This window comes from Marmota monax, unplaced genomic scaffold, assembly GCF_021218885.2.
Source record: "Marmota monax isolate L192 unplaced genomic scaffold, Marmota_monax_Labrador192_F-V1.1 WCK01_AAM20220418_F8-fsc00020, whole genome shotgun sequence".
Taxonomy (NCBI): domain Eukaryota; kingdom Metazoa; phylum Chordata; class Mammalia; order Rodentia; family Sciuridae; genus Marmota; species Marmota monax.
The window spans coordinates 17527502-17552220 of NW_026692912.1; the positions used below are offsets into that span (position 1 = coordinate 17527502).

The 24719-nt window shown below is 59.7% G+C and overlaps 1 protein-coding gene across 4 annotated transcripts in view; it reads left to right on the plus strand.

The window, feature by feature from the left end:
* Positions 1 to 24719, plus strand: part of Nek6 (NIMA related kinase 6) — a 72471-nt gene that overhangs the window by 27806 nt on the left and 19946 nt on the right. For 3 of the 4 annotated variants that reach the window (XM_046452009.2, XM_046452011.1, XM_046452008.2), the window contains 6 exons: positions 11031 to 11149; positions 19284 to 19424; positions 20612 to 20674; positions 21405 to 21515; positions 23473 to 23581; positions 23974 to 24081. In XM_046452009.2, the coding sequence (XP_046307965.1) occupies positions 11060 to 11149; positions 19284 to 19424; positions 20612 to 20674; positions 21405 to 21515; positions 23473 to 23581; positions 23974 to 24081 (622 nt within the window). In that variant the 5' untranslated portion in view covers positions 11031 to 11059. Of the gene's footprint in view, positions 1 to 2626; positions 2739 to 11030; positions 11150 to 19283; positions 19425 to 20611; positions 20675 to 21404; positions 21516 to 23472; positions 23582 to 23973; positions 24082 to 24719 lie in introns of those variants that run through there. The other variant, XM_046452010.2, reaches the window with a different exon arrangement.

Genomic DNA, 24719 nt, shown 5'->3' on the forward strand with positions numbered 1-24719 from the left:
TAGCATGCTGTCTCCCTGGAGGCCCCCGGCTTCCTCCAGCAACACCATGGAGCACTCTGATTTGGTCCCCCACCCACTTGCTGCGTCTCTGAGGGCAGGAGCCCAATCTGTACTGCAGAGGGAGTCCAGGTGCACACTCAGCCCGCACCCGCCCAGCTCTGCCTCCCTCCAGTTGATTCACCTCCAGCGAGTCACAGGATGGCTTGGAGCCTCTGTTTCCTCTTCTGCCAAATGGGTACAATGTCAACTTGCAGGGTGGCACACAGCTGCCAGTATACATGAAGGATCTGGCCCCGCACCTGGCACCGAGGTGTGCTCTGTGTGTGACCCCCTCCTCCATGCACACGCCACCTCCATGGCCGTGCTCCCGGGAGGCTGTGCCTGGCTGTGCATGGGGAGGACGAGGGCAGGGGACTCAAAGTGTCCCAGGGCCAGAGAACAAATCCTCCTAGCAATGCCAGACCCAGAAGACCTGGTTTTCCTCCCAGAAATGAGCACAACTGGGTACCAGATCCCCCAAGCTCAGTTCCAGGGCACCTCAGAGAGTCCCCAAGCCCCTGTCAGCCTTAGGAAACACATCAGCACAGGAAGGTCCCTGCTGGACTGTGGAGCCCCACCTACCGTGTTGCAGGTGAGAAAACTGAGGCCCAGAGACAGGCTGTGACTTTCCTGAGACCATGCAGCCCCGTGAGAGTCCATGCCATGTGAACACCAGGCCACCAGGCCATACATGCCATGGCACAAAGGAAGAATGGTTCTTGTGGAGTTAATAGTGGCCATATACGTCCTAGGCCCAACTCTGGGTCCAGTGAGGATTCTGGCCAGGGCAGCAACACCGGAGGTGACCCTAGAAGTTGTGATTAGGCACCAATCCTATAACACGCAGGACTGGACGGAGGAGACACTGTCACCCAGACACACGGAGCTGCACTCAGCCACGTGACACTGATGGAAGCTCTTGCTCTGATTTGCCAGAAGCCCTAGCCACTCCATGAATGGAGGCTGGTGACCCCCACCTAGCAGGCCGTGGGGGCCACAGGTCTGTGGCCACCTCCTCCTGGGGAGAGCTGCACGGTCAGGGTCTGGGCCGGGAGTACAGCCCCTGCAGACGGGTGGATGGCTGGCCTAGGTCCAGCTGCAGCCGCCGGAGGGGCCGGCACCTGGCATATGCCTGACAGTTGGGCCCGGCTGGTGGGGAAGGTGTGCTGGCAGGTGGCCGAGCCCGGTGCCAGGATCTGGCTCCACGTGTCCACTGGGGCTCAGCTGCCATATGCCTGTGTCAGTCCCAGCGGCAGCGGAGCTGCAGATGGGGCTCCGGGGGTGGTTGGCGCCGGTAGAGGTGGCTCTTGTTCTGAAGGCGGAGGCAGGTGTGGCCACCCAGAGCTCTTCCTGGGGACTGCGGGCTGAGGCTGGCCTGCGTAGCCACCTGGCCACTGTGCCCTTGAGCCCACTGTGTCCTCTGCCAGGAGCTCCCTTCCCCTCAGTCCCGTCCCACCTATCATCTAGGCCACCCCAGACTCCGCCCGTGGTGACAAGCTGGCCGTGACCCGGCACTGCCAGGAGCAGGAGGCGTTAGTCCTCTTGCTGGGATACTTGTGTGCTCTTCTCTGTCTTGTGGGTGTCCAGGGCTTTGTCCTATCCACCCAGTAAGAGGAAGAGCTTTGTCTTGGTCCACAGTGTCCCTGGGACCCAGTTGTCAGCGCAGGCCCTGCACAGAGGAGGCAGCTGGAAGGGCGTGTGGAGGGAAGGGCAGGTGGGACTGGCATGCTCAGTTCCTGGTCTCATTTTGGAGTTCAGGGCCCCATTTTGGAGAGTGAAGCACAGGGCCCAAGTCATGACGTCGTGAGAATCAGTGACCCCTCCATTGGCGGTGGTTAGGTGCCAGGCCCACAGCTAAGCACTTTCCACCCTGGAATGCCACGTGACTCTCCAGCATCCCTGGGTAGTAGATGCTATCTCTCCTTGTTCCTGGTTTACCTTTGAGGACACCGTGTCACACACCGGGGATGTGGCAAAGCCAGGACTTGAACCCAGGACTGGCACCTACCAAGCTGTCCTGTCACGTGACAGCAGACACAGGAAAGAATGGGAAGCCTTGGCTTTTAAAAGGACAGCCAGAATCTGTACGCTCCTTAGCACTTGTTGACCCTGGTAGGGATAGGTGGGGACGAGCACAAGGTCCCCCCCAGAACCCAGAATGGCTTTCTTCCAGCATCAGCGGCAGGTGCCCTGTGGTGGGGCAGCAGCCTGGAGGGTGCATCCCTTTGCCTGAGCAGCGGGGGGCAGGGGGGTGTGGTCAGGGCGTTGGTCTCAGGACAGGAGCTACCTCTGCTGCCCACCGCCCTGGGCCAGCCCTTGCCCGCCTGCTGCAGTTTTCTGGTGGGTAAAGTGGGGAAGCAGGGCAGGGCGATCCCAGAGGGGACTGTGACTGTCGTCCAAGACTGTCTGCTGGCCACTGCCCCTGGTGAGCAGCAGGCTCTGTGGCGGTGGTGACAAGTTCCTTTTGCCATGGAGGTGGCAGCCGGAGCTATTTTTGGAGCAGCGTGTGGCGGGGGAGTTTCCTTTTGGAGGAGTATGGGGACCGGCATCTTAGGGAGGGGAAGTCCCCCACAGCAGGGCCCCGTCCTTCACCCGCCTGGGCACAGAGGCCGCTCAGATCCTCGGGGCCCTGGCGCTGCACACCTGCCCTCAGTCCTGAGACCAGCAGATCTTTCCGAGCTCAGGAGCCACTTGGAAAGGTATGCAGCCTCTGCTGACCTCCGGCCATGGGGGAACTGCTGGCCCTTTCCTGTCGCCTCTGTCCCAGGGTGTGCTCAGCCAGTGGCAGGGAGCCAGGCCCCAGAGACCTGGGCTTGCGGGGCCACCTGCCCTGGCTGCACCTCTGCCACCCACTGCTTGCTTGACCACCTGCCCAGTGGGTAGCCAGCGAGGGCAGCAGTGCCGGGAACCTGGCAGGACCTCTGCCACCACCCCGGGGCAGGGTGGTTGCTGCCAGCTAGTTTCACGTTGAGTGATCCCTGGCATCAGCAGAGCTCGGAGGAGGTGGCGGGGGGGGGGGAAGCTGCCATCCCCCACTGGGGGGTCCAGCTGCCTGGGTCCCTGTCTGCAGGAGAGAAAATTAGAGGCGGTCAGAGCCCAAGAACTTGCCCTGCGTGGGGACCTGCTGGGGCCCAGGACAAGCTGGTGACAGACCCCGAGGCCCCCCAACCCCCCGGGGGGAGCGTGGTCTAAGGTGGGCCATGGCAGGAAAGGCCTTTCTGCTCTGAAATGCCCACTCCCACCGGCACCTGGATGAGCTGGCCAGGGGGCACCAGGCTTCTCCTAGCCTGGCAGCCATGGACCTCCCCGTCCACTCTACTCCTGCGGGGTGGGGAGGTGAGCAGGCCCTTGGAGATTCTGCCTTCAGGGACTCTCCTTGTTGAGGAGGTGAAGACACAATTAGGCAGACAGTGCAGGGGCCAGGGCTGTGGAGCTGGGGCTGACCGGCAGTGGGAGTCCAGGAAGGCCACCTGGACAGTTGGGCACTGAACGAGGAGTGAGGTTTGGCAGGGGACAGAGAGCCTGCCTCCGTCTTGAAGAAATAGCAGTCTGTTTCCTGGGAGGCAGGGGTCACTGGGATGGTGGCCTGCTAGGGGGCCTGAGGGGCCCAGCAGTGAGAGTCCAGCTTTCTCTGGAGAATCAGTTCTGAGTTCAAGCGCAGGCTGTGCTCTTTACCCACTCCAAGAGTTTGACAAGTCGGTTGATCCCGGTGTCCCTGCTTCCTCGTCTGCAGAATGGGGGCAGGTTGCAGACGTCACAGGTGGGCCATGTACAAAGGAAGTGCTCAGCGGACTTCAGCTTGGTCTTCAGGGGCCCCAGGCCCAGCCTCCCCATACAGAAACCAGGAGCCTCTTTCTTTGACTGAAACGTGAGATGGTTACAGCCCCTACATTCTTTTTCTTCCAGAATTTGGTTTTATTACCTAGGAAGGAGGAAGTGAAATGTGATCAGGAGCCGCCTCATTTTTACAAAGGTCCTGGGAACCCTGTGGTATATGGTGCAGTTTGTTTTGAGTTGCTTGGGGACTTTGGTCTGATCTGTGACAATGAGGATTTGAGGTTCCTGGGGGTTTCCGGAGCTCGGGGGAGCCCCGCCACCTTCTGGGCAGAATTGACTCGACCGACTCTCACTAGATCCCTGTGTGTGCCAACCTGGGTGAGGCACTGAGGGTGGAGAGGTACCATCAGTCCCGGCTCAGAAAGGCCAGCATTGGAGGCAAGACTGGGTGACAAAGGAAACAGTTGTGTCCTTAGCAGCCTGACATTAGGGAGAAGCTCGTGTGGACAATTGTTAGATGGAGAAGGGAGGAGGGGACCTGGTGCCAACCGAGTGTTCTTTGTGTGTCCACTGCTACCTCCCAGCCGCCCTGGGAGGTCCAGCTTCTCCTCTTCTTTATGGATGGGTATATCAACGCTCAGGAGAAGATGGCACACTCCCAAGATCCACAAGAAGTGCCACCCCTGAGAAGGTCCAGAGGCCTGGTCTTCACGGATGAGGGTGACTTTGCCCATGGGGGTTGTGCAGGGTCTTCCAGGTGCAGCCTGCTGCATGGAGAAGCCTGGAGGGGCCGGGCATGTGTCACTGGCAGGCAGGTTTCAGTGTGGCTGTGGGTCAGGGCTCTGGAGGACCGGCTAACGCTGCAGGCAGCTCGCACCAACTAAGAAGCCTCTCTTGGGCACACAGGCCTTGAGCCTTGCACTTTGGGTGTGGAGCAGCAGGTGAGACTCGTGTGTTAGGAAAGCCTTCCGAGGCGGGTTGGAGGGAGAGTGGAGCTGGGGAAGCAGGCGGGGGGCTGCGGGGCCCACTGAGGAGGGTCAAGGCCAGCCTGGGGTGGGCCACAGGAAGGCAAGCATTGGGCTGCGCCTGGATTCCTGCTGGGTCTCTGGGCACACAGGGAGGCAGCCTGCTCGCTGAGACAGGGACCCAGGGAAGGGTGGGCTCCCTTCCGGTGTCTTGCATGTGCAGTGTCTGTGGTGTTGGTGACTGGGGCTGGAGCTCTGCAGAGAGGCCTCTGGCCAGAGAGAAAGTGAGGGTCATTTTGATGTGTGAAGACAGCAGAGCTGGGTGGGCAGGGTGGGCGGGGTGCTGGGGGCAGGGCTTGAGGGGATAGAGACTTGTGCCCGTGCAGCCGTGGCACTGCAAGGCCCCAGCCTGCCAGCTCCGGACCTTCAGGTGCTCCCTGGAGAGGCCCTGCTGGCTGGGAGGTGGACGTCAGGGACCTCTGCATAGCTTGTGCCCTGCCTCCAGGGAGTGGCTTTTGGTGAAGTCTGCGCCTTAGAGAAGCCCGGCTTCCGCTGGTAATGGAGCCACCGAATCTGAGCACCGTGTGTTGCTTTGGGAGAGAGGGAGGGTGGAGACCACGGGACCAGCTTGGAAACCAGACACCATCTGTGGCTCGTCCCCTCCAGCTCAACAGGCCCCACAGCACTGGCCTGGGATGTGACTGCTTCATGTCAATGATAAATGGGAAACTTTAAGACTAGAGGAGAAGGGGCACTGGGCGGGGGAGGCCACCACAGTCAAAGCTACACCCCTGGCCAGAGTCCCCTCCCTCATTCCCTCATTCACACCCTCTTGCAAGGCAGAACGGAATGACCCAGACCGACTAGTTCTCAGGTGTCCATTCCGCCTGCCCTCCGCTGTGTGGCCCGGGGCCTGGCCTTTAAACTTCTCAACTTTGATTGCTTCCTCTGCACAATGGATTGTAGCGGCCTCTGCCCAGGACGTCTCCAAGGTGAACGTGGTAGGCCCACCCCTTGATGCACGCCTGGTCCAGGCCTGACACCTGCCAGGCTCTGAGGATGGGGCGTCCCTCACTGCCCTTACCTCGTGCAGGGACTCTAAGGTCAGCTGAGTTCCTTTCTCTAGTTGCCAAGCCATGCTGACCTGAGCAGGAGGTTCAGATGGCTGCCCTTGCCAATGTGTGGTTGGCAAGTCATATTTCTCAGAGCCACAGTTTTCTCGTCTGCAAAATAGGGTGATGGCACCTGTGAGGTTTCCTGCAAGACGTCAGGTCACCCGTGGATGCCAGCTGATGCAGCCTGACCCCACCCACAGCCAGGCGCCCTGAGCTGCTGCGCGCATCTCCTTGCTGGGCCTCGGGTCTCCAGCTGAGCAGGGGCAGTGATGGGCAGTGCCAGCCTGTGGGGCCTCTCTAGGGTTCTCAGACGCCTCCTCCCAGAGCCAGTCAGACTGTGGACATAGCCTCAGGTGCTGGCAATCGTGTTGGGTGGTTCCCTGGGGAGGAAGGAGGACGGTAGATGTACATGGCAGCTGGGGACAGCCTCCCACCCAGGGGACACAAGATGGGAAGCTGCTCACCTGGGGCAGCATGGAGGCCAGCCCCTGTCTGCTGGGAGTCCAGGGACCTGTCCACCTCCAGTCCCTGCCCCAGTGGGTGGAACAAGAAGGCACTGGGCCCACACTGGCCTGTGGACATCAGGAGCCCTGCCCATGCCTGTGTGCACGCCCACCCGGAGCAGGAGACGGGTGGCTGACCCAAGCACCTCTTAGGAACGAGCACCGTGAACTTGCCTCCTCAGGGCGACACATGGGCCCTCCGGCGTGGGCTTCCAAGGCCGCACCAGGCAGAGTCCTGGCTACAGCCCTCCTGGCACGTCCTCTTTCAGAGAGGTCTCAGGGAGCTGCTGGCCTCCATGAAGTATGGCAGGAGGCAAAGGTGGAATTTCCCCATAGGTGAAGTTTCTAGAAGGTAAGCAAGGGCCAGGTGACACTCCTGGTGTGAAAGGCCACTTAGAACCTCAGAACCCAGCCTAGCCCTTCCAGGGATTAAACCAGGCCCCTGTGGTTCCCTAGGGCCACTCCCATCAGTAAAACTCCTTGTCCAGGGCACGGCAGTGGGGGACATTCAGAGGGCTTTGCCAAGGCAGCCGTGGTCCCTGTGCGTATCGGGCAGGGCAGGGTGTGGAGAGGTGGTTTGGAGTCCAGCAGTCCCTCTCTGGCACCCACCAGCTGTGTGACCTGGGGCAAGTCCCTGCCCATCTCTGAGCCTTCATTCCCATGACCATCACTTGGAGGCAGCCGCTCCTCCATTGTTCAATAAGGGTAAGCACGAACTGCCCCTCGTTGCGCCCTGCTCTTTACACAATCTAATGATCCGTGCGATCCTCCCCGTGACCCCGAGAGGTTCATCTTGCTCTTAGGCCAGGTGAGGAGACTGAGCCAGCATTTGGACCTCGGCTGGTCTGGGCACTGCCCGTGCCTCCCAGAGCCGTGGGAATGCATGGCCCTGGCTCTTGGTGAGGCAGGCCCTCTGCGAGGTGGTGTTCAGCGTGGCCTGTGGCTCTGGGTCTGGAATTCCACAGATTTTTGGCCCCTGAGCTGGGCTTGGCAGCCTCTGGCTCATTGTTCTGCAACTTGGCAGGAGCCGCGGGATCCCAGGGGCAGGCGGCTCCCTGTGTTACTCCGAGTGCCTGCACGCGTGCGCCGTGGGGTTTTTCCTCGGCCCCCATGCCCCGTTCTTCCAGGTGCCCTTTGTCATGGTCTTCCTGCATCTGAACCCCTGAGAGGCAGTTTCTGGTTGCAATTTCTTGTGTAGGGGGCTCAGATTTCCATCGAGATAGAGCAGCCAGAAAGCAAGTCCCCCAAATCCAATGTCCCCAGTGAATCCCAAGAGTCAAGGGGAGTCTTCAGAATGAGGAGGGGCTGCGGGGTCAGGGAGGTGTGAGTCTAAAGTCCCCTCTGCAGATTGTCATCCAAATGGCATCCGGCTTCCTCTTCTGATCCTGTTTCCACATCCGCAAAATGGGTCTAGCAGTAGCCCCATTATGAACGCAGCAAACCCAGCCCACTGAAAGGACTCCGAGAACCTTCATTCCCCCTCCCTCCCCCTCTTCTGCCTTTCCCTGCTGTGCCTCCTTCCCCTCTGGGACTCGCTTTCTGGGGCTCAGTGGAGAGGGAGCTGCTTTGCTAAACGAGGGCCTCTCCTCTTCCCTGGGAGCTCGAACTTCCCTGAGCAGAACTGCTCTTGGTGACGGTCACTTATTAAAGCTTTGGGATTTGGTAGAAAACGTGGTGTGGACAGTAGCTGGGCATGGTCCTGAGGCAAGGTCTCCCTAGGGACCAGTGGTCTCTACTGGGACCCCTACACATCCTTGTGGCCCCAGCCAAGTGGAGAGAGGCTCATCAGAGCCCACGAGGAATGCAGGGTGGTGGCTTCAGATGAAGGTGCCTTCAGAGGTCCCAGCTGGCACTATACCTGTGATTGTGTGACCTGGGCAAACCCGTTAACCTCCCCGTGCCTCAGTTCTCAGCTGTGCAACGGGACAACAGGTCCTATCTTGTGGTTATGTGAAGGAGGGGGGTGAAGTGCAGGAAGCAGGACCCGTTACTGAGGTGGCTGGGCCCCCCGGGGACTCTGGAGCCAGGTGAGGCTGAGCAGACTACAGATGCAGGATGGGAATCTGGGGATGGGCTGGAAGCCTGGGGCAGGGGCCGGGAGCCAGGGTGTGGGGGGGCCTGGAGGGGGCAGCCTGGGAGTCCATTCCGGAGCCTTCTGAGATAAAGATGGAACCTCCTCCTGAAGACGGTTCTCCAGCCTTTTCCCTGAGGCCTCCCTGAGGGCAGAGGATGGTGAACAAGTCACCCCGAGGGGTCTTGGGGTGCAGCCCGCAGCAGCTGTTGAGCCTGCAGGAGTCTCCAGTTTCATCTTCAAATTCATGCGCATTTTCCATCCCACTCCTCCCGGCTTGCGGGCGGCTTTCCCCCTGAGTAGCAGCCGAGGAAGATGCTCGTGTTTATCTAGTTATCCTGGGGCTCTTTGTACCCTGGCTCCTGCACCATGTCCCCCTGGGGGGATGCTCCAGCGCGGGGCTCAGCCAGATGGCGGGAGATGCCCAGGGCCTCTGGTCCCATCTGTGTTCAGGACTTGGTGGGGAGAACGGCAGGCCCCAAGCCTCAGCGGTGGAGGGGAGACGAGGCCTGTGTGGAAGCAGAGGGCTGGGGAGGGGCTCAGAAGTACAGGCAACCCCCCCCCCCCCACTGCCGTGCCCACCACGTGACCACAGGCCGAGGCTCCCGTGGGCCCAGAGGAGGAGAGGTCTGCCTGTACCTTTGTGCGTTAGGACCAGCCATGGCGCATGGCTGGTCCGGGGCTGCTGAGTGTCATGGGCCGGAGACAGTCCTCCCAGGCAGAGACCTCAGCCAGGAGCGCATGGCCCTGAGTCCGTGCCTCCTTGGTGGCGACTGCTCCCTGGGGCTCACCTGTGTCTGCGGCTGGAGAGAGGCTCCACCCAGCAGTGGGGGGGGACAGCGTGCGAGCTGTGGAGGGCACAGCCGGGAGCCCCAAAGTCAAGCTCATTAGGCAACTGAGGGGCTGGTGGGCATCCTCTGACATGCCGAGCAAGGGATGTCATGTTGATGGAGGGGAGACTGGGCCACAGCCTGGGACACAGCGACCAGGTCTCCAGGACACTGAGACACGCCCCCCCCCATGCTGACGTCTTTCCCGCTGCCCAAAACATGTCCCAAGACACACGGCAGGGCTGCTGACCCACTGGGCCGGGGACAGGCTGCTGGGGCTGCTGGGGTACCTGGCCAGGCGAAAGATGGTAGTTCTTGTGCGACCCCGAGTTGGTTCTCAAGGGATCGAGCTGTTACAGAACCCCAGCCTGGTCACTGGATTGTGCTCCGGCTGCCTGTCTGATGGTGTGATTGCCCTCCCACTGCAATGGTGCCCACCATGAGGGCCTCACTAGAGTGAGTTTACACTGGCACATGCCCTGGAACCTCCAGGACTGGGAGCCAAATGAACCTCTTTGCTTTGTAAAGTCACCAGCCTCAGTGACTTCATTATCAGTAATAGAAAATCCACGAATACAAATGATCTCTTAGGTCTTGTTCTTCAAAAGGCCCCCGGGGGTGATGCTGTGTGCTCTGTGCTCCTCAGGGAGGCAGGACCAGGACTGGGAGCAAGGCTGCCATCTCAGACAGAATCCACTGGCCTGAGACAGGGACTGGCCTGCCTGTTGCACTGTCACGTGTTCTGTAAGGGCCACCCAGGGCCATCTATTCCTAGGGACTTCTGGCTCTCCAGGAAGCCAGAAAAGCTGCTTCAACAACTTGGGCCAGTCCTCTGGGGGCTCTGATGAATGTGGCTAGCAAGAGATTGGGACATCCAGTCTCTTGGACACAGTGGCCAGGTTCACCTGCCTGAGTGGTACTGGTGCCTTCTGCACATGCCCTGCGGTCGCCCAGGCCCAGCCCTGGCCCACGGGGTGCTACAGAAACGTGGAGGGTGATGAAGGACCAGAGTGGCCCTGGGGAGACACCGTGGCTCAGGGCGGGGTGTGCAGTGGTGCTCCACCAGGCCCCGCTGCCGCAGTAGCCATGGCTACTGCCAACATGCATCCTGAATTCTTGGGGCAGACCAAGTCCTGGAGGTTGAGTGCTGCTTCTTTGCAGGGACCCTTGTCCCTGCCCACAGGTTTGTGCAGGACACTGAGCAGGACCCAGGGGACTGACCTTCCCAGTGTGGGGGGCCTGGTGCAGCAGGGCCCAGCAGGGACGTAGGTGTGTGGTCCTTCCTGCAGCTGCTGCCCAAGTCTGGTTCAGTTCTCTTTCCTGCTGCACCTGCTTATGGAAGAGTGGTGCTGGGGGACCCCACAGAACAGCTCCCCCAGAGGCTGTGGGAGGGACAGGGCTGGGGAGCCTGGCATCCCAGGGTTGAATGTAGCACCTCTCCTGCGGGCTCAGGGACCACCAGTTGGTTTGTCCCTGCTGAGGACCTGGGTCTCTCCCTCTCTGATGGGGATAATCCTAGCAACCTGGTCAGGAGAACACAACGGAGGGAGACGATGTCACTCGGGGTGTGAAGTCCTGGCCCTGCCACTTCCGAGTGGGGCAGGGCAACCGTGGGCTGTCCCTCAACTGCAGCCACCCCTGAGCTCACGAACTGTAAAACAAGGCCGGGGAGTCCCTCCTTCTGCCGCTGCCTCAAGGAGAAAGTGAACAGGCCCCGTTTTCTGTTTCAGCCCGTGTGCTCGTGAGGCTGGCATGCAGGATGGCAGGACAGCCCAGCCACATGCCCCACGGAGGGAGTCCCAACAACCTCTGCCACACCCCGGGGCCTGCCCACCCACCCGACCCACAGGTAAGCCCTTCTCCTTGTCTGCAGCATGTTGAGGAGTCTCAGGAATGCCGGGGTCCTGCAGGGGGCTTTGCCAGCGAGGCCATCACAGGAGGCTCGCGTTGCCTTATAGTGCCACCCCAGGACGCAGCTGTGAGTGACAGACCTGGGTCTGCTTGTCGGAGGAACACACAGCCTCACAGGAGAAAAGACACCAAGCAGAAGAAACCCAGCAAGGCACCTGATCCAAACCAGGGTGTCAAAGAGGTTCTTCAAGAAGTGGCAGGCTGGGCTGGGGATGTGGCTCAGCGGTAGAGCTCTTGCCTAGCACGTGAGAGGCCCTGGGTTTGAATCTCAGCACCACATAAAAATAAATAAATAAAGATATTGTGTCCGACTAAAGAATAAATTAAAAAAAGAAAAAAAAAGAAGTGGCAGGCTTGGGTCTAGAGGGCACAGCAAGCTTGTCTGGGCAGGTTGACTAGGGACTAGATCAGAGGCATCCCCTGGGCATGATGACAGGTTCTTGTCCAGGGGTTAGCTATTTGTCCCAAGGCTCTAAGACCTTAATCAGGGGAGACTCAGATGCGGTCATATTCCTGAGCCACGGCAGCTTGTCACAGCTTCTGCCTTCCTAGTTCCTGCTGGAGAGCTACAGCATCACCGCGTACCGTTGCACAGATTACACACTGCACAAAGCTACCTGGCCAAGCAGGCAGGCGGGTCTGAAGTCCTTCCCCTGCACTTGTCCTCTCACCAAGCCAAGGTCCATGGTGCAGGGCTGCATTAGCCTAAGAGAAGGGGTGTTGCTGCAAATTCCCATGCAGGTGACACGAGCTAGGGACGCTGCGTGTGCATGTACACACACACACATGCTGAGGGTCCATAGACATCTGTGCAAATTGTACTCTGCATGCCCGCTACTGACTGGGCTGCAGGGGCCCATTTCCTAGGTAGAATTTGGGGAGGGAGCTCCCTGGAAGCTGGGAAGCCTTGGGACGCTGCCTGTCCAGGGTCCACCAGAGCTTGGTGCTGATGGCTGGGGGCGCTGGGGCCTGCTTGGTGATGTAGCGATTTGTCATACTAAGTCACTCACTAACAATTGAGTCCCCCTTGATTAATCTCCCAGAATCAGCCAGTTGCATTTCGAGCAATTAGGGTTAATTACAGCCTCATTTGGCAGAGGAGAGAGCCCTGTAATTATTCCTCGCACGAGGCGAGGAGGCGGTGGCCACGGTGGTGGCGGTGTCCTCGGCATCTCCTCGCACATGCTGGAGTGGGTAATGACATAGTTAAGTGTAATTAGATACGATCACTCAGCGGTGGCTGCGCTGGGCAGCGGCTGTCCGCCAGGATGCCCCCAGTCCCACCAGCATCTGGCCGGGTTTGCAGAGTCAGGCGCACGGTCGTGCGTGCTGTGCCAGCTCCGGCTTGGGGCAGGCACTGGGGACAGTCCGGCTCTTCCTGCCACTTCCTCATGAAGCACTGGTGTTCAGCCCCGTCTGGGAGACAGCACAGCCGAATCTCTCCCTGTCCAAGGACATGGGACAGCGGAGGCACTTGCCCCCGTGGCAGGAGGCATACTATCTCCCCACAACTGCCTCGGAGCAAGGACCAGGCTCCGTGTGCTCACTTGTGGGCTGGGCTGCCTTCCACTCCCAGCTCCGTCCCTCCCCAGCCAGGTGACGTTGAGTCAGTGTCCTTCCTGAACCTCAGTCTCCTCGTCTGTCAAGCGGGTGCAGCCTCTCTCACGAGACAGCTGTAAAGACTAAGTGAGGTAAGAGACTAGACATCCAGTGTGGCACCGACGTCCAGCATGGCACCGACATCCAGCGTGGCACAGACGCGGTGTGGGAACACTAGCCAGGAAATAAGTCATGGATCCTAATTTTTTGAGAGCTCACTAGAGCCTTCATGCTCCACCTTTGCAGAAAGACCACAATCTGTGAACGCTCCAGCTGTGGTCTTGATTCACCTTCGAGGCCCAGGGCTAGTGGCTGTCCATTTCACGCAGCTTTCCAGCTTCGAGAGCCATTAGCACATGAAAGTGTGCTTGTGGGATGTGGCCGAGGTGTCAGTGCAGGCCACATACACGGGGAAGCTGGACACCCTTGGAGCGTCTAACGGGTGGATGCGTGGAGCAGAGAAGGGGATGAAAATGCCCTGTGTGTGCGCAGATGTCGTCAGGAGTGAAACGCTGGGTTGGCCGACCCTCGGGGAAGCACATGAGCTTCCAAGCAGGGCAGAGGTGTTCTTGCCGGAGACGTCCCTGCTAATGCGTCTTCCACCTGGGAGCCTTAGAAACCTGTGTGAGACGGGCCAAGCTCAGTTCTATTTGGAGCAGGGAGTGTGCAGAACTTTGCCAGGTGGGGGGTAGTGGTCGGTAGGTGTGCCCCGCACAGACTGAAATCTGCAAGAAAATCCTCCCAAAGAAACCATGGTGCTTGGATCACATTTAATGGCCAAATATTAACAGGCATTAAGATTTGAGAGTGTTTGCTAACGGTTGTAGATTCAGCAAAGTGTTTGTTTCCTGGGCCTTCCTGGTGCCTAGAGCACTGTCACGACTGCCATCAAGGGACTCTCGGTCTACCGGGGTCCCTACGTGTAAATAAAGTCAGCGTGCAGAGGTGGAAGGATGGACGGACGCAGAGGAGCCCAGAGAAGGGGGCGGCTGTATCTGCCAGTGGATAATCAGAGTTTGGGGCAGAACAGGGAGAAGAGAATATTCCAGAAGAGGTGCCTGGCCTTAGATAAGGCGTTTACATGCCTGTGCTAAGTTGGAAGAACGGGTGACATTCGTGGAAGATCTCAGATCTGTGCTATACCACGTGAAATTGAGTCTGTATGAGTGAGGAGCCCACTGGGACTTAGAAGATCCATGGTGACCAGGCCTGGGGCTGCAGGGGCTGAGCCTGGGGAGGGAGGATTCCAGAGATGTCCATGGGGAAATGCCAGCTGCACTTGGTGACCAGATGGAAGGAGAGCAGAGACAGGCTGCGCCAGCCTTCTGGTTGGGTGCTGGGTGGCTCTGTGGTCTCTCCCCTCAGCTCTGGGCTGGGCAGTGTTCGAAGCAGGTTCTAGATTTCATCCACGGGTGTGGGCTCAGGCTTCTTTGAGGTGGGTTAATAAGGATCGCCCTGGGGGAGCAACCGTAATCACTTTAGGTGACCCAAGGTCTGTCATTAGCAGTCCGTGCTGTGGACATCACTGTTTCCATGAGCCGATGGCCTGTGGGGCTCTGTGCAAGCTCCCAGGTTGGGACACGGTGGTGACACCCATCTCATTCAGTCCTCCTGCCAACTCAGAGAAGCAGGTCCCACTCAGTGCTTCATTTGTAGGGAAAGAAACTGAAATGTGACAGAGTCAGAATGCAGCCTGGTCTCCGTGGCCCCAGAGGGTGTCTTCAGGCCACCAGGTCTGAGAGTGAAGATCGGCCTCTGCTTTGAATTAGCCAGATGGCGAGGCGCTGAGCGGGGCTGGCCTCGAGGGCTCCAAGGATGTGGTCTCTGTAACTCAGGCCCTTCCCTGGGCAGCGCGGGTTTCAAACATTCCCTGTATACACATGGACCCAGCCCATCAGAAGTTCCCCTGGACGCGGTGTCAGATGCCTTTAAAGGTGAAATTCGTTTACAGGAAATGTCAGTCTGATGAAGTGTGCTTTTTAAAATCATAGGAACAGTTGCCTTAAAATTAATGGTGCATTGCAAATATCAAGGAAAAGAGGCCCATCCAGTGTAAAGATGATTAAAATTCAGGTCAGAAGTCTGACTTAGTCAGGCTAAATTTTTTAATGAGATTTCAGAAAATTAATTGGGCGGATGCATTTTTATTCTTTTAACATGTAATTTTATGCTCCTATTTTTTTTTTTTTTAAAGGATTTGTCGATGGCTAAGGCTTATTGTGGTTCAAACATTTTAAACTCAAATTAGCAAAGGGTGGGGGGTGTTTGTGGCCTAATTTGATGTGATTTGAAGAAGAGCTTTTCAGAGCTCTCGGGAGTGGGGCAGCCTGTGCTGGTTGGAGACACCCCACCCTCCGGTCTCCATTTAAGCCCCACTCGGCCAGAGGAAGCTGGTGGTGTTTCTAGGGAAGGTGCCTTTGGGACTAGAGGTGACTCAGGGGTCTCAGTGTCCCCCTGGCTCCTGTCTGCCAGGTCCTCCTGCTGTCCAAGGTCATTGCTCCCTGAGGCTTCTCCGTCTCCCCCGCCTCAGAGGCAGCTTAGGCCTCCTCCCTGGGTCCACTGCCAGATGCTGCAGGCTTGGCACCCCTGTGTCCCCCTCCTGGCACCATGACCCCATTTTTTCTACCTTTGCAGGAGAACTTGAGTGGCATGACACCCTGGTGCAGAGACACGGGAGGCAGAAACAGCCTCCTGGGGTGTTGTCCCACAAGTAGCCCGCAGCCCAGCCCCAGGTGGGAGGCCCAGGGCAGCTGTTTAGCAAGGCTACTTGGCAAACAATTCTGGGCAAGAGGCCACGAAGTCACAAGGCTGCATCCCTCACCTGCAAGTCCTGAGGTTGCTACAAGCCGAGTCAGCAGACCCTCCATGGGGTGGGGACAAGGATGGAGATGAGAGCCACAGCCAAGAACCCACAGAGCTGCCCACGGGACCCCACTCAGTTCACCCCCAGCCCCTGGGAAGCCTTCGCCCCTCCACAGACACAGCACCAGAAGCAGGAACAATAGCAATGGTCACAAAGGTTCATATGCCACCCTCTCTAGGTGCCAGGCCCTTCACCCGTACTTCGCTTGCTAATGATGTAATATACTCTCAGTTATCCAGATGAGGAAACTGAGACCCAGAAGCACTTGTCCTCAGCCCAGAGGTGGCAGAGCCAGGGTTTGAAGCCATGGCTCCAGGGCCCAGCATCGGACTCACCTGACAGAGCCACAGTGGTGGCTGCTCCCTGCCAGCATGTGCCAGGGCAGGGGATGTTTTTGTTTGTTTGTGAGACGGTCTCTAGGGGGGCATTCTCTATCCACAGGAGCCAGGACAGGGGATAGTAAGAAACAGGTGACCTTTTTCTGAAGGTGATGAGGTGCTCGGTGTGCCCAGTGGGAGCTGCCCTGGGACCAGCCCCCGTCTGCCCTGTGGGGAGAGCCCCACAGACTCACTGCCACCTCATCGCCTGGAGTCCTCCGAGAACCCAGGGGCAGCTGTCACATCCCTCTGAACAGATGACTAGTCCAGGGTCACTCGAGTGCCAGGACAGGGGTGGGACTTGCTGGGAGCTTCACAGGAGGGGAGAAAGGCCTTGGAGGGGACAACAGAGAGAGGCTGGCCTCGTGGACGAGGACAGCTCACCCATTCTTTTCTTAGAGTTAAATCAGAGTCAGGGCTCCGCCGGCCTAGGTAGCTCACCTGGGAGCCCTGTGTCCTGAGATGCCCCTCACCTGGGCAGAAGCCATCCGGGGACAGGCCTCTATTCCAACCCTCTGTGGGCAGCATTGGCCCCCAGAGCTGGCTGGACTGTGCCCTGAGTGCACGGTGGGCCTGCCCGGGCTGTGCCATGAGTGTGTTCCTCTAATTGGGTCGCATGGGTTGTGACGGGAGGAGCAGATCTGGTCACATGTGCAGACATGCAGCCAGGTCTCCCCAGGCCAGCAGTCACCCACTTCCATTTGGAGCCTTCAGACTGCTGGAAACTGGGCAGAGTGGCTTCTCGGCCTGGGCAGAGTGCTGGGGAGCCCAGCCAGCGCCCACTCCTCACAGTGAGAAGCCCACCCTTCCCCCAGAGCAAGGGCCCTCGGAGACCACTGCTAACCCATTGTACTGGGGGAAACTGAGGCCAAGAGAGGAGGGACCACCCTGTGTGGCCCAGTAGCACAGCTGGCTCTTGGTCAAACAGGAGTGGGTCCCAGCTCCTCAGACAAGCTCTGCAGCCCAGCCTCTGACTCCCTCTTTGTTTATAACGGGTCAGCCATCCGCCCGCCTGCAGGCTGTTGGGCCGGAGAAGCTCGGTAGCTGCAGGGACTGCCACCGGGCACCCAAGTGCTCCGGGCATTGGCATCGCATAAAGACGGATGGGTCTTCCAAGTTCCAAGAGCCGCTGTGGCTGTTTCTGAGAGTGTGATCCAGCTGTGGTCCTGAAGGTGACAGTGCCTGGTCACAGGGTCCCGCTGTTGTGCCCCGCTGTTCTGAGCATATTCCCTAGTGTCGTTCAGCATACATGCGTCAGAGCACTCAGTGTTGGCACAGGGGACACTGAGGGGACTGAGTCAGAGGCCCCTGCTGGGGAAGCCTGTGGTCAAGGCATAGGAAGGGCTCAGGTGACTGAGGGAAGCCTGGCGGGGCAGCTGGCCTGGCTGGTTGCAGGGTCTTGGAGGAAAAGCTGGGGTGTCTGAGTAGAGAGTCTGCCCTATCAGCAGGAGGCACGGTCCTCAGTCCAGGGTCAGATCTGCAGCAGCCACTGCTTCCCTTCCTGGCCAAGCCCGTTTCCTGAGGTGGCCACCGCAGTGAGGCCCCAGAAGGTCCATCTGAGGAGCCAGTGCAGTGGCAACTAGGGTCTGAGTAGCCGGCGTGATGGCACATGGGCGCGGTACCTGGCAGGCCTGAGCGTTCTGTGACGCCTGCCTCTGAGGTGGCACACGGGTGCCGACGAGGCTCAGGGTCAGACTTCTGCATGGGGTGGGTGGAATCATCATCTTCCTCCCGCACGGGTCTCCAGGCAGGGACGTCCCCAAACTACCCATCATGAGAGGTAATTACGCCCCAAGACTTCAAAGTCAAGGTCATCCAGCTTTTATGTTGCTGGGAAAAGGAGCGTGTGACTGTGGGCAGCCGCGGGCTTTCATCTTTCACAACCGGCAGGAGCATGTCCGCGGAGCTTCCTTGGCACCAGCCCCACCACGCAGCTGAGCAGAAGTCTTGGAGCAGGACTAGGAGCCGCCCAGGGCTTGGGCTGCGGCCACCCTGCACTGGCCTGTCAGTGACCATAACAGCGGCCACTGAACACCTCTGGTGCCAGGCTTGTGAGGAACACCAAGCCTGGCTACCTCACGTGATCTTCTCAAATGGATGCTTCTCCTGTCTCCATTGGCAGACAAGAAAGTCAAGGTCCACAGGGGCTGGCCAGCTGCCCAAGGCCTCCTTCCAGCAGGCGGCTGGACCAGGACTGAGGCCAGCTCATCTGGCCCCACAGCCGTGCACCAAGCCCATACCCACTGTCGGTCACACCAAACTGGTTACTTTAAGTATTTTTATTCTGGGTGATACTGAGACCCAGTCCTTGTCCCATGTCACCACTCAGCTGGGGAGGTGGTCCCCAGTGTCAGTGACCTCCTTCCCCACAGCAGGACTATTGGAGGAGAGAGTGAGGCTCTGTCTAAAACCACCAGGGAAGGCCATGTAGAGCTGTGTGACGTGGGCAGGGCTGTCCCTCTGCACCCCCAGGTTCCTCATAGGTCAAGTGTAGACATACAGGGGCCACCTCACCTGGGGGTGTGGGGCTGATCAGGGGTGTGGCATTGCCTCCCCACCTGGGCCCGGCATTGGGCCCCCTCTGCCTTCCCATGGGGGTATTTGCACACATACCGTGGAGGGGCAGCTGGCCACAGTGGCCTCTGCTGGCAGCTTCGTCCTTGGGCAGGCACTATAGCTCAGTCAGAGGTTTCAGTGCTGGCCCTACAGTCACCATGAAGTCTCTGGTTTGGGTCACCATAAGGGGAGCTCAGAATGTAGGGCTGTTGGCTTGAAGCTCAGTGGGACTCTGAGCTGGGGGTGGCTCCCCCCAGGGAGGGCCTTGCTGTTTCTGGTGCTGATTGCAGGGTCTGGGGCTGATGGGACAGAGCGAGCCGGAGCCGTGTCCTGCACCCATCACGCAGGCCTGACCTGCGTATCAGAGAGTCAAGGATGATCAGGGTGGCTAAGGACCCCGGGACCAAAGAGCCAGGCTTCTGGGGTCAGTTTTCAATATGAAGGATGCTGACCCGTGGTGGGGGCAGGGGGCTCCACGTCTCACATGCCTCGGGCTGTTGGGCACAGCTCTGGGGACCAGGGTGAAGAGTCCCATGCCTGGGGGCTCCTTGGAGGCTCTGATGGTGGCGTTGGCAAACAGAGCCTCCTTCACCTTCGGGAGGTGCTGTTGGGGGTGCTGGGGACCCAGAGAACCCACTCCAGCCTGTCTGTTCACCCCACCTTCTGTTCCCCTGCAGAGACACCCCAGCACCCTGTCTTTTCGCTGCTCGCTGGCAGACTTCCAGATCGAGAAGAAGATAGGCCGAGGACAGTTCAGCGAGGTCTATAAGGCCACCTGCCTGCTGGACAGGAAGACTGTGGCTCTGAAGAAAGTGCAGGTGAGCCGCAGCCCTGGGGTGGGCTGTGCACCTTGACACTGCCGCCTGGCCGGGGCGCCCCCCGCCCCTCTGTGGACACAGAAGTCAGTGTCCAGCCACCCAGCCACTGGGAGAGCCAGGGGGCTCATGGAGGGATGCTCACTGTGAACCATAAAGGACAAGAAAAAACGAGCATGCATTGAGTCCCTGCTGTATACTGAGTCATGCTCAGAATGCATGAACCTTGCATAACCTGTGTGTGGAGTGACTGTTTCATTTTTCACTTGAGGAAAACAGTGCAGACAAAGTGGCTCCCCAGGCCACAGGCAGTTCGGGGGAGCAGAGATCTGGCCTGCACGTGACTGGCCCCATGCCTGAGCTTGTTCCATGGTTTTGGGCTCCAAGGGTCCTTCCTGCCCTCTGCATCCCTTCTAAATGGAGGAAAGGTGTCCCCTGGCGAAGCCAGGCCCGGTGCACACTGGCAGTGAGCTCCAGTGAATCCTGTGGAGCTTCCCGGGTGCCACTGTTTGCTCATTGGTCCTTAAAGAGCGAGGCGAGCAGCCTGCGCCTCCTCTGTCCAGGAGGGAGAGGGCAGCTCAGACCACCAGTCCCAGGAGGGGGACAGGGGGACAACTTAATGGTGTCCTATAGACCTGTGACCCTTGTGTGCCTCAGGACACTGGGGGGCAGCGGCTCCTGTGTCCGAGAGGGCCTGTTTGGGGGCCTTCCCAGAGGCTCACCTGGGCTGTCAGCCTCTCCGGTGCCGTGGTGAGGGCCACATCGGGGCTCCTGCGGTCTGCGCCTCTGATCCCCAGAGGCGCCGGGAGGACCCTGCTGAGTGAGCTCAAGGGGGACTGGGGACTCGGGGACACAGTGACCCACACCACACAGGCCGGGCTGTTAGCCCCGTAAGCAGAGGGAGAAACAGAGGCTCTGAGCACATGCCACTCACCAGTGTGTGGCCACAGCAATTCGCTGATCCCGGGGCTTCAGTCCCTTCCTCTGAGAGTTGGGTACAGTGACGCCATCACAGGAGTGGTCCTGGGATTAGGGGTGACACCATTAGTGCAGCACCGGGCTGTGGGTGCTCAGTCAGAGGGAGCTCTTGCTCTTAGGGGCCCCTTGGCAAGGAGGTGGGAGAGCTGGGACCTGAATGCCGGCTGTGACTCCCAGGCTCGGGTCTAACCGGCTCTTTCCCTCCTGTCAAGATCTTTGAGATGATGGACGCCAAGGCCAGACAGGACTGCGTCAAGGAGATCGGCCTCCTGAAGGTGAGTGTTCTGGGCCAGGCAGGAGTCCTTGTTGGCGGGCTGGACGGTTGCACTGAAAGACAGCGTGGCTCTGCTGTGTTGGCCCAGGTCCCCCAGTCTAGATTTTGGGGACCGTCAGCTCGCAGCATAGATGCACGTCCCTCTCCCGAGATGCCGGCCTTTTAGAAGCTGCTCTCGGGGGCTCTGGCTGGGCTGGTGTGTGGACAGGGCTGGGCACGTCATGGAGGGGTTGGGGTCCCGCTGCTCCCACCTCCTGGACTCAGTCACCAGGGGCTCCGCTCTGCTCCAGCCCCTGGGGTGCGTCCTGCGTGGGCTCCCCCGACCACCTCAGCCAGCACGGGCTCTGGCGTGGGAGCCGGGGGCTGGGTCTGCGCACTGAGGGAATCAGTCAGGTGATGGGGACAAATATTCAGGAGTGCCCCCTGCCACTTGCCACCTGCCCCCTCAGCTCTCCACCAGTGCTATGGGGACTTCCAGGTTCTTAGCCCACTCCCCTTCCCAGCCCTCCTCAAAACACGCCCATCTTACAGGTGAGGAAACTGAGACTCAGGGACACAAACGGCTTTCCCAGCGTCACCCAGGTCTGCCAACTCCCACGTGCAGACCTTTCCCCGGGCGCCCCCTCTCCAGTAGGTGCTGGGCGCTCGTCCTCCTGAGCCCGCAGGGCAGGCGTTGGGCTGGGCCATCCGTCACGGATGCCAACTCGCTCGCTCTCTCTCTCCTGCCGCAGCAACTGAACCATCCGAACATCATCAAATATCTGGACTCATTCATCGAGGACAACGAGCTGAACATCGTGCTGGAGCTGGCTGACGCGGGGGACCTCTCACAGATGATCAAGGTCAGGGTGCCAGGGAGCGTGTTCGGGGGCTGTCCAGACCTGGGCCCCAGGTCAGCAGCCTCTTGGCCCCCAGTCCTCACTGCCCTGGCCTCAGCCCTGGCCTGGTGGGGTCTGCAGGATCCATCCCCAGCCACCGTGGGCAGCTGAGAACCATGTCCCTCGACAGCCCCCAGCAGGTACCAACAAAGGCAGAGGCCATGCTTGGGCAGGGGGTGCCTGGCGAGGGCTACTCTGTCCACCCACACTGCCCCAGCCTATCCAGGGCACAGGGGGCCACTCTTCCTCACAAAAGGAGCAGGGACAGCACCCTGTAGATCAGACCCCATCTCACACGTTCTGGAAAAGTGCCCTGGGGGGGTCCCATTGCCTCGTTTTATAGGAGGGGAAATCTGAGCCCAGAGAGGTTGAGAGGCTTGCCTGAGATGCCAGCAGTGGGCACAGGGCGTGCTGGGCCCGCTCTGTTTTCCTGACCTGGAACTATTCAGTAGACACTGTCCCCAAGACAATCCCTCCAGAGCTGGGGGGACACTCTTCATTTCTATGTGGTGGCCAATGTCTGGGGCCTTTGGGACTGAGGACTGGCCACGTGACACAGGGAGCCTCAGGCCAGACCTCGCCCTGGCGAGCCTCCCCACCTCCCCACCCTGCCCTCTCCAGCTCACTCTGGGTTTGGAGAACAGGGGCCTGGCCAGCTGGCCCGAGAGGTTGCTGGCCAGCGGGTCTTTGTCCCCGGGTCCTGCAGCCTGAGGACCAAGGAGGGCCTCCATAGGCATGGGGCAGGCATTATTTACGAGGGACAGCAAAGCTCAGAGATGCTGCTGCCGCCCCAGAACCCACCAGAGACTCCGTGCCTTCCCACTAAATGTCAGGTGACGTTGAGAGGATGTGACATTTAGAAAATCACCACTCGGCTGTGCACATCTCCGCGTGAACACTGTAATGAGGATTCGGTAACTTCACAGTGTAAATATCCCAGCCCGACCACCCCCGAGCCCTGGGGTGGCCCTGGGGGGTTCTCCTGGAAGCCTGGGACAGTTCACCCACGAGGTCCCCCTCCTAGAGAGCCTCAAGGGACTTTGCTTTGAGGCCAGGAGCTTCCAGCTGTGACTGTCCCCCTTCTGGAGGCCCCAGCTCCAGTGCTGCAGCTGGTTAGCTCTGGGCACATTCCTCAACCTCTCTGAGCTAGTGCCTGCTCAGTTTCCTGGAGTGGGCGGGGACCTGGGGCTTTCTAGGTAGGAAATCTGGGGCTGCGCTGTGACCTGGGCCCTCGTGAAAGGCCACCGTCCTCCCTGCTTTGGTCCTCTCTTCCACCCATAGCCCTTCCCTGGGTGGGGCAGAGATCCTAGGTCAGCTACTGGCTTCTCTGCACCAGAGCAGCTGCCCGACAAATGGGCACAGCGTTGCCTCTGGCAGCTTGGTAAAAACATGGCTGCCCTGAAGGGGAAAGCCCAGGAGGAAGACCGCCGCTCAGACACCTGGAGCAGGAGCCTTGGCCCCCGGCCGCAGCCCAGACCTGGCATTCAGGAACCCGGCATGTTGATGTGGCCACTGCTCAGGAAGAGTCCCGCCTCATCCCTCCAGGCCTGCTGCCTGCCCCAGAGCAGCCGAGGGGTGGTGCTTGGTTGTTTTTTCTGGAGTGTTTAGTGGGGTTCTCCTGACAGAGGGGCTGTTGAGAATGTGGACCTGCTTCCTCGAGGTGGCCCACTGTCTTTAGCAACCTGGCTGCATCAGCTCTGGGGCTGGAGGAGGCGGGGCAGCTGCCCTCCTCGTGGGCTTGTCCACAGGCCTTCGAGGGCCACTGTGGGGCACCTGGAGATGACCTTCCCCCAGCTCGCACTGGGCCAGGCCGCCCCCAATGCCAACCTGGGCCCAGGCGGTTGTGGAGGTGGCCCTCCTGGTCCAGGCTCATGGTCTGCCTGGGAGCCTGCTCACTGGGCCTGCCCGTCTATCCCCACAGTACTTCAAGAAGCAGAAGCGGCTGATTCCTGAGAGGACGGTGTGGAAGTACTTCGTGCAGCTCTGCAGCGCCGTGGAGCACATGCATTCGCGGCGGGTGATGCACCGAGGTGGGTGCCAGGCACCTGAGCTCCGCCCAGAGCTTCCCCAGGCTCCCCTTGCTCCTGGGAGCCCCACGAGGAGTCAGACCTCTTGGCATTGCCCACACAGGGCAGATGTGTCCAGCAGCTGCACACACATCTGCTCCGTGTCAGCAACCGCCTGCAGGGGACCTAAGTTCAGGGAAGGAGGGCCACCTGCACATGGTCTCCAGGCCAGTCTGCACCAGCACAGGTAGCCAGTTCCAGTGCGGCACCAGCTCTGCCCAGAGAAGGGAACTTTGATGTGGGCTTTGATGTCCTAGTAGGAGTTGGCCTTGCCCTCAGGGAGCCCATCACCTGCAAGGCCCTCCCCTGGCCACCCAGGCCACGTGTCACTCACCAACTCTCCTCTTTCCCTGCAGACATCAAGCCTGCCAACGTGTTCATCACGGCCACGGGCATCGTGAAGCTCGGCGACCTCGGCCTGGGCCGCTTCTTCAGCTCCGAGACCACCGCGGCCCACTCCCTAGGTGAGGCGCCCATCGGCCCTGCAGTCCCGGGGGCCATGTCTTTAGCAACCTGGCTGCACCAGCTCTGGGGCTGGAGGAGGCCAGGGGCGTTCGGTGGATTAGTACAGGAAAATGCCTCTGGAAGCCCAGAGCTGACTCGTCCTTTCAGAACAGACCCCAAAGGAGTGAACAGGCCTGAGGAGCCGTGGGCCACTCTTGCCCCCTCCAGGGAAGGCCAGTGGAGCCCAGGTTGGGGGCAGGAGGTGTCAGTGGTCCTTGACCTTGCCCGCTGTCCCCTCTCTCCCCATGCACGCTCTTCCACCCACACTCCATTCCCTGCACCTTTGAATTGCTTCCATTTTTTTGGGTTGTTTTGAACAGGCAGTTGTGAAGCTGGGGGGAGCCAGCTGTCACCCAGGAGGTGGCCTTGCAGCTGCTGTGCAGGGTGAATGAGAGCTGTAGGGTGGGCAGAAGGAGCAGGCCAGCCTCCCGGTGGAGCTGAGCGGGCGCCTTGGTGTGGCAGGGACAGGGTCCTTGGGAGGCCACAGGCTGAGGTCGCAGGAAAGGGAGGCAAGGCCCTGAATGCAGGAGTTGCTGCAGGGAGAGACTCGACTGGATGTGTCAGTCCCTGTGCTTGTGTGTGATGGGCCTGAGGCCTG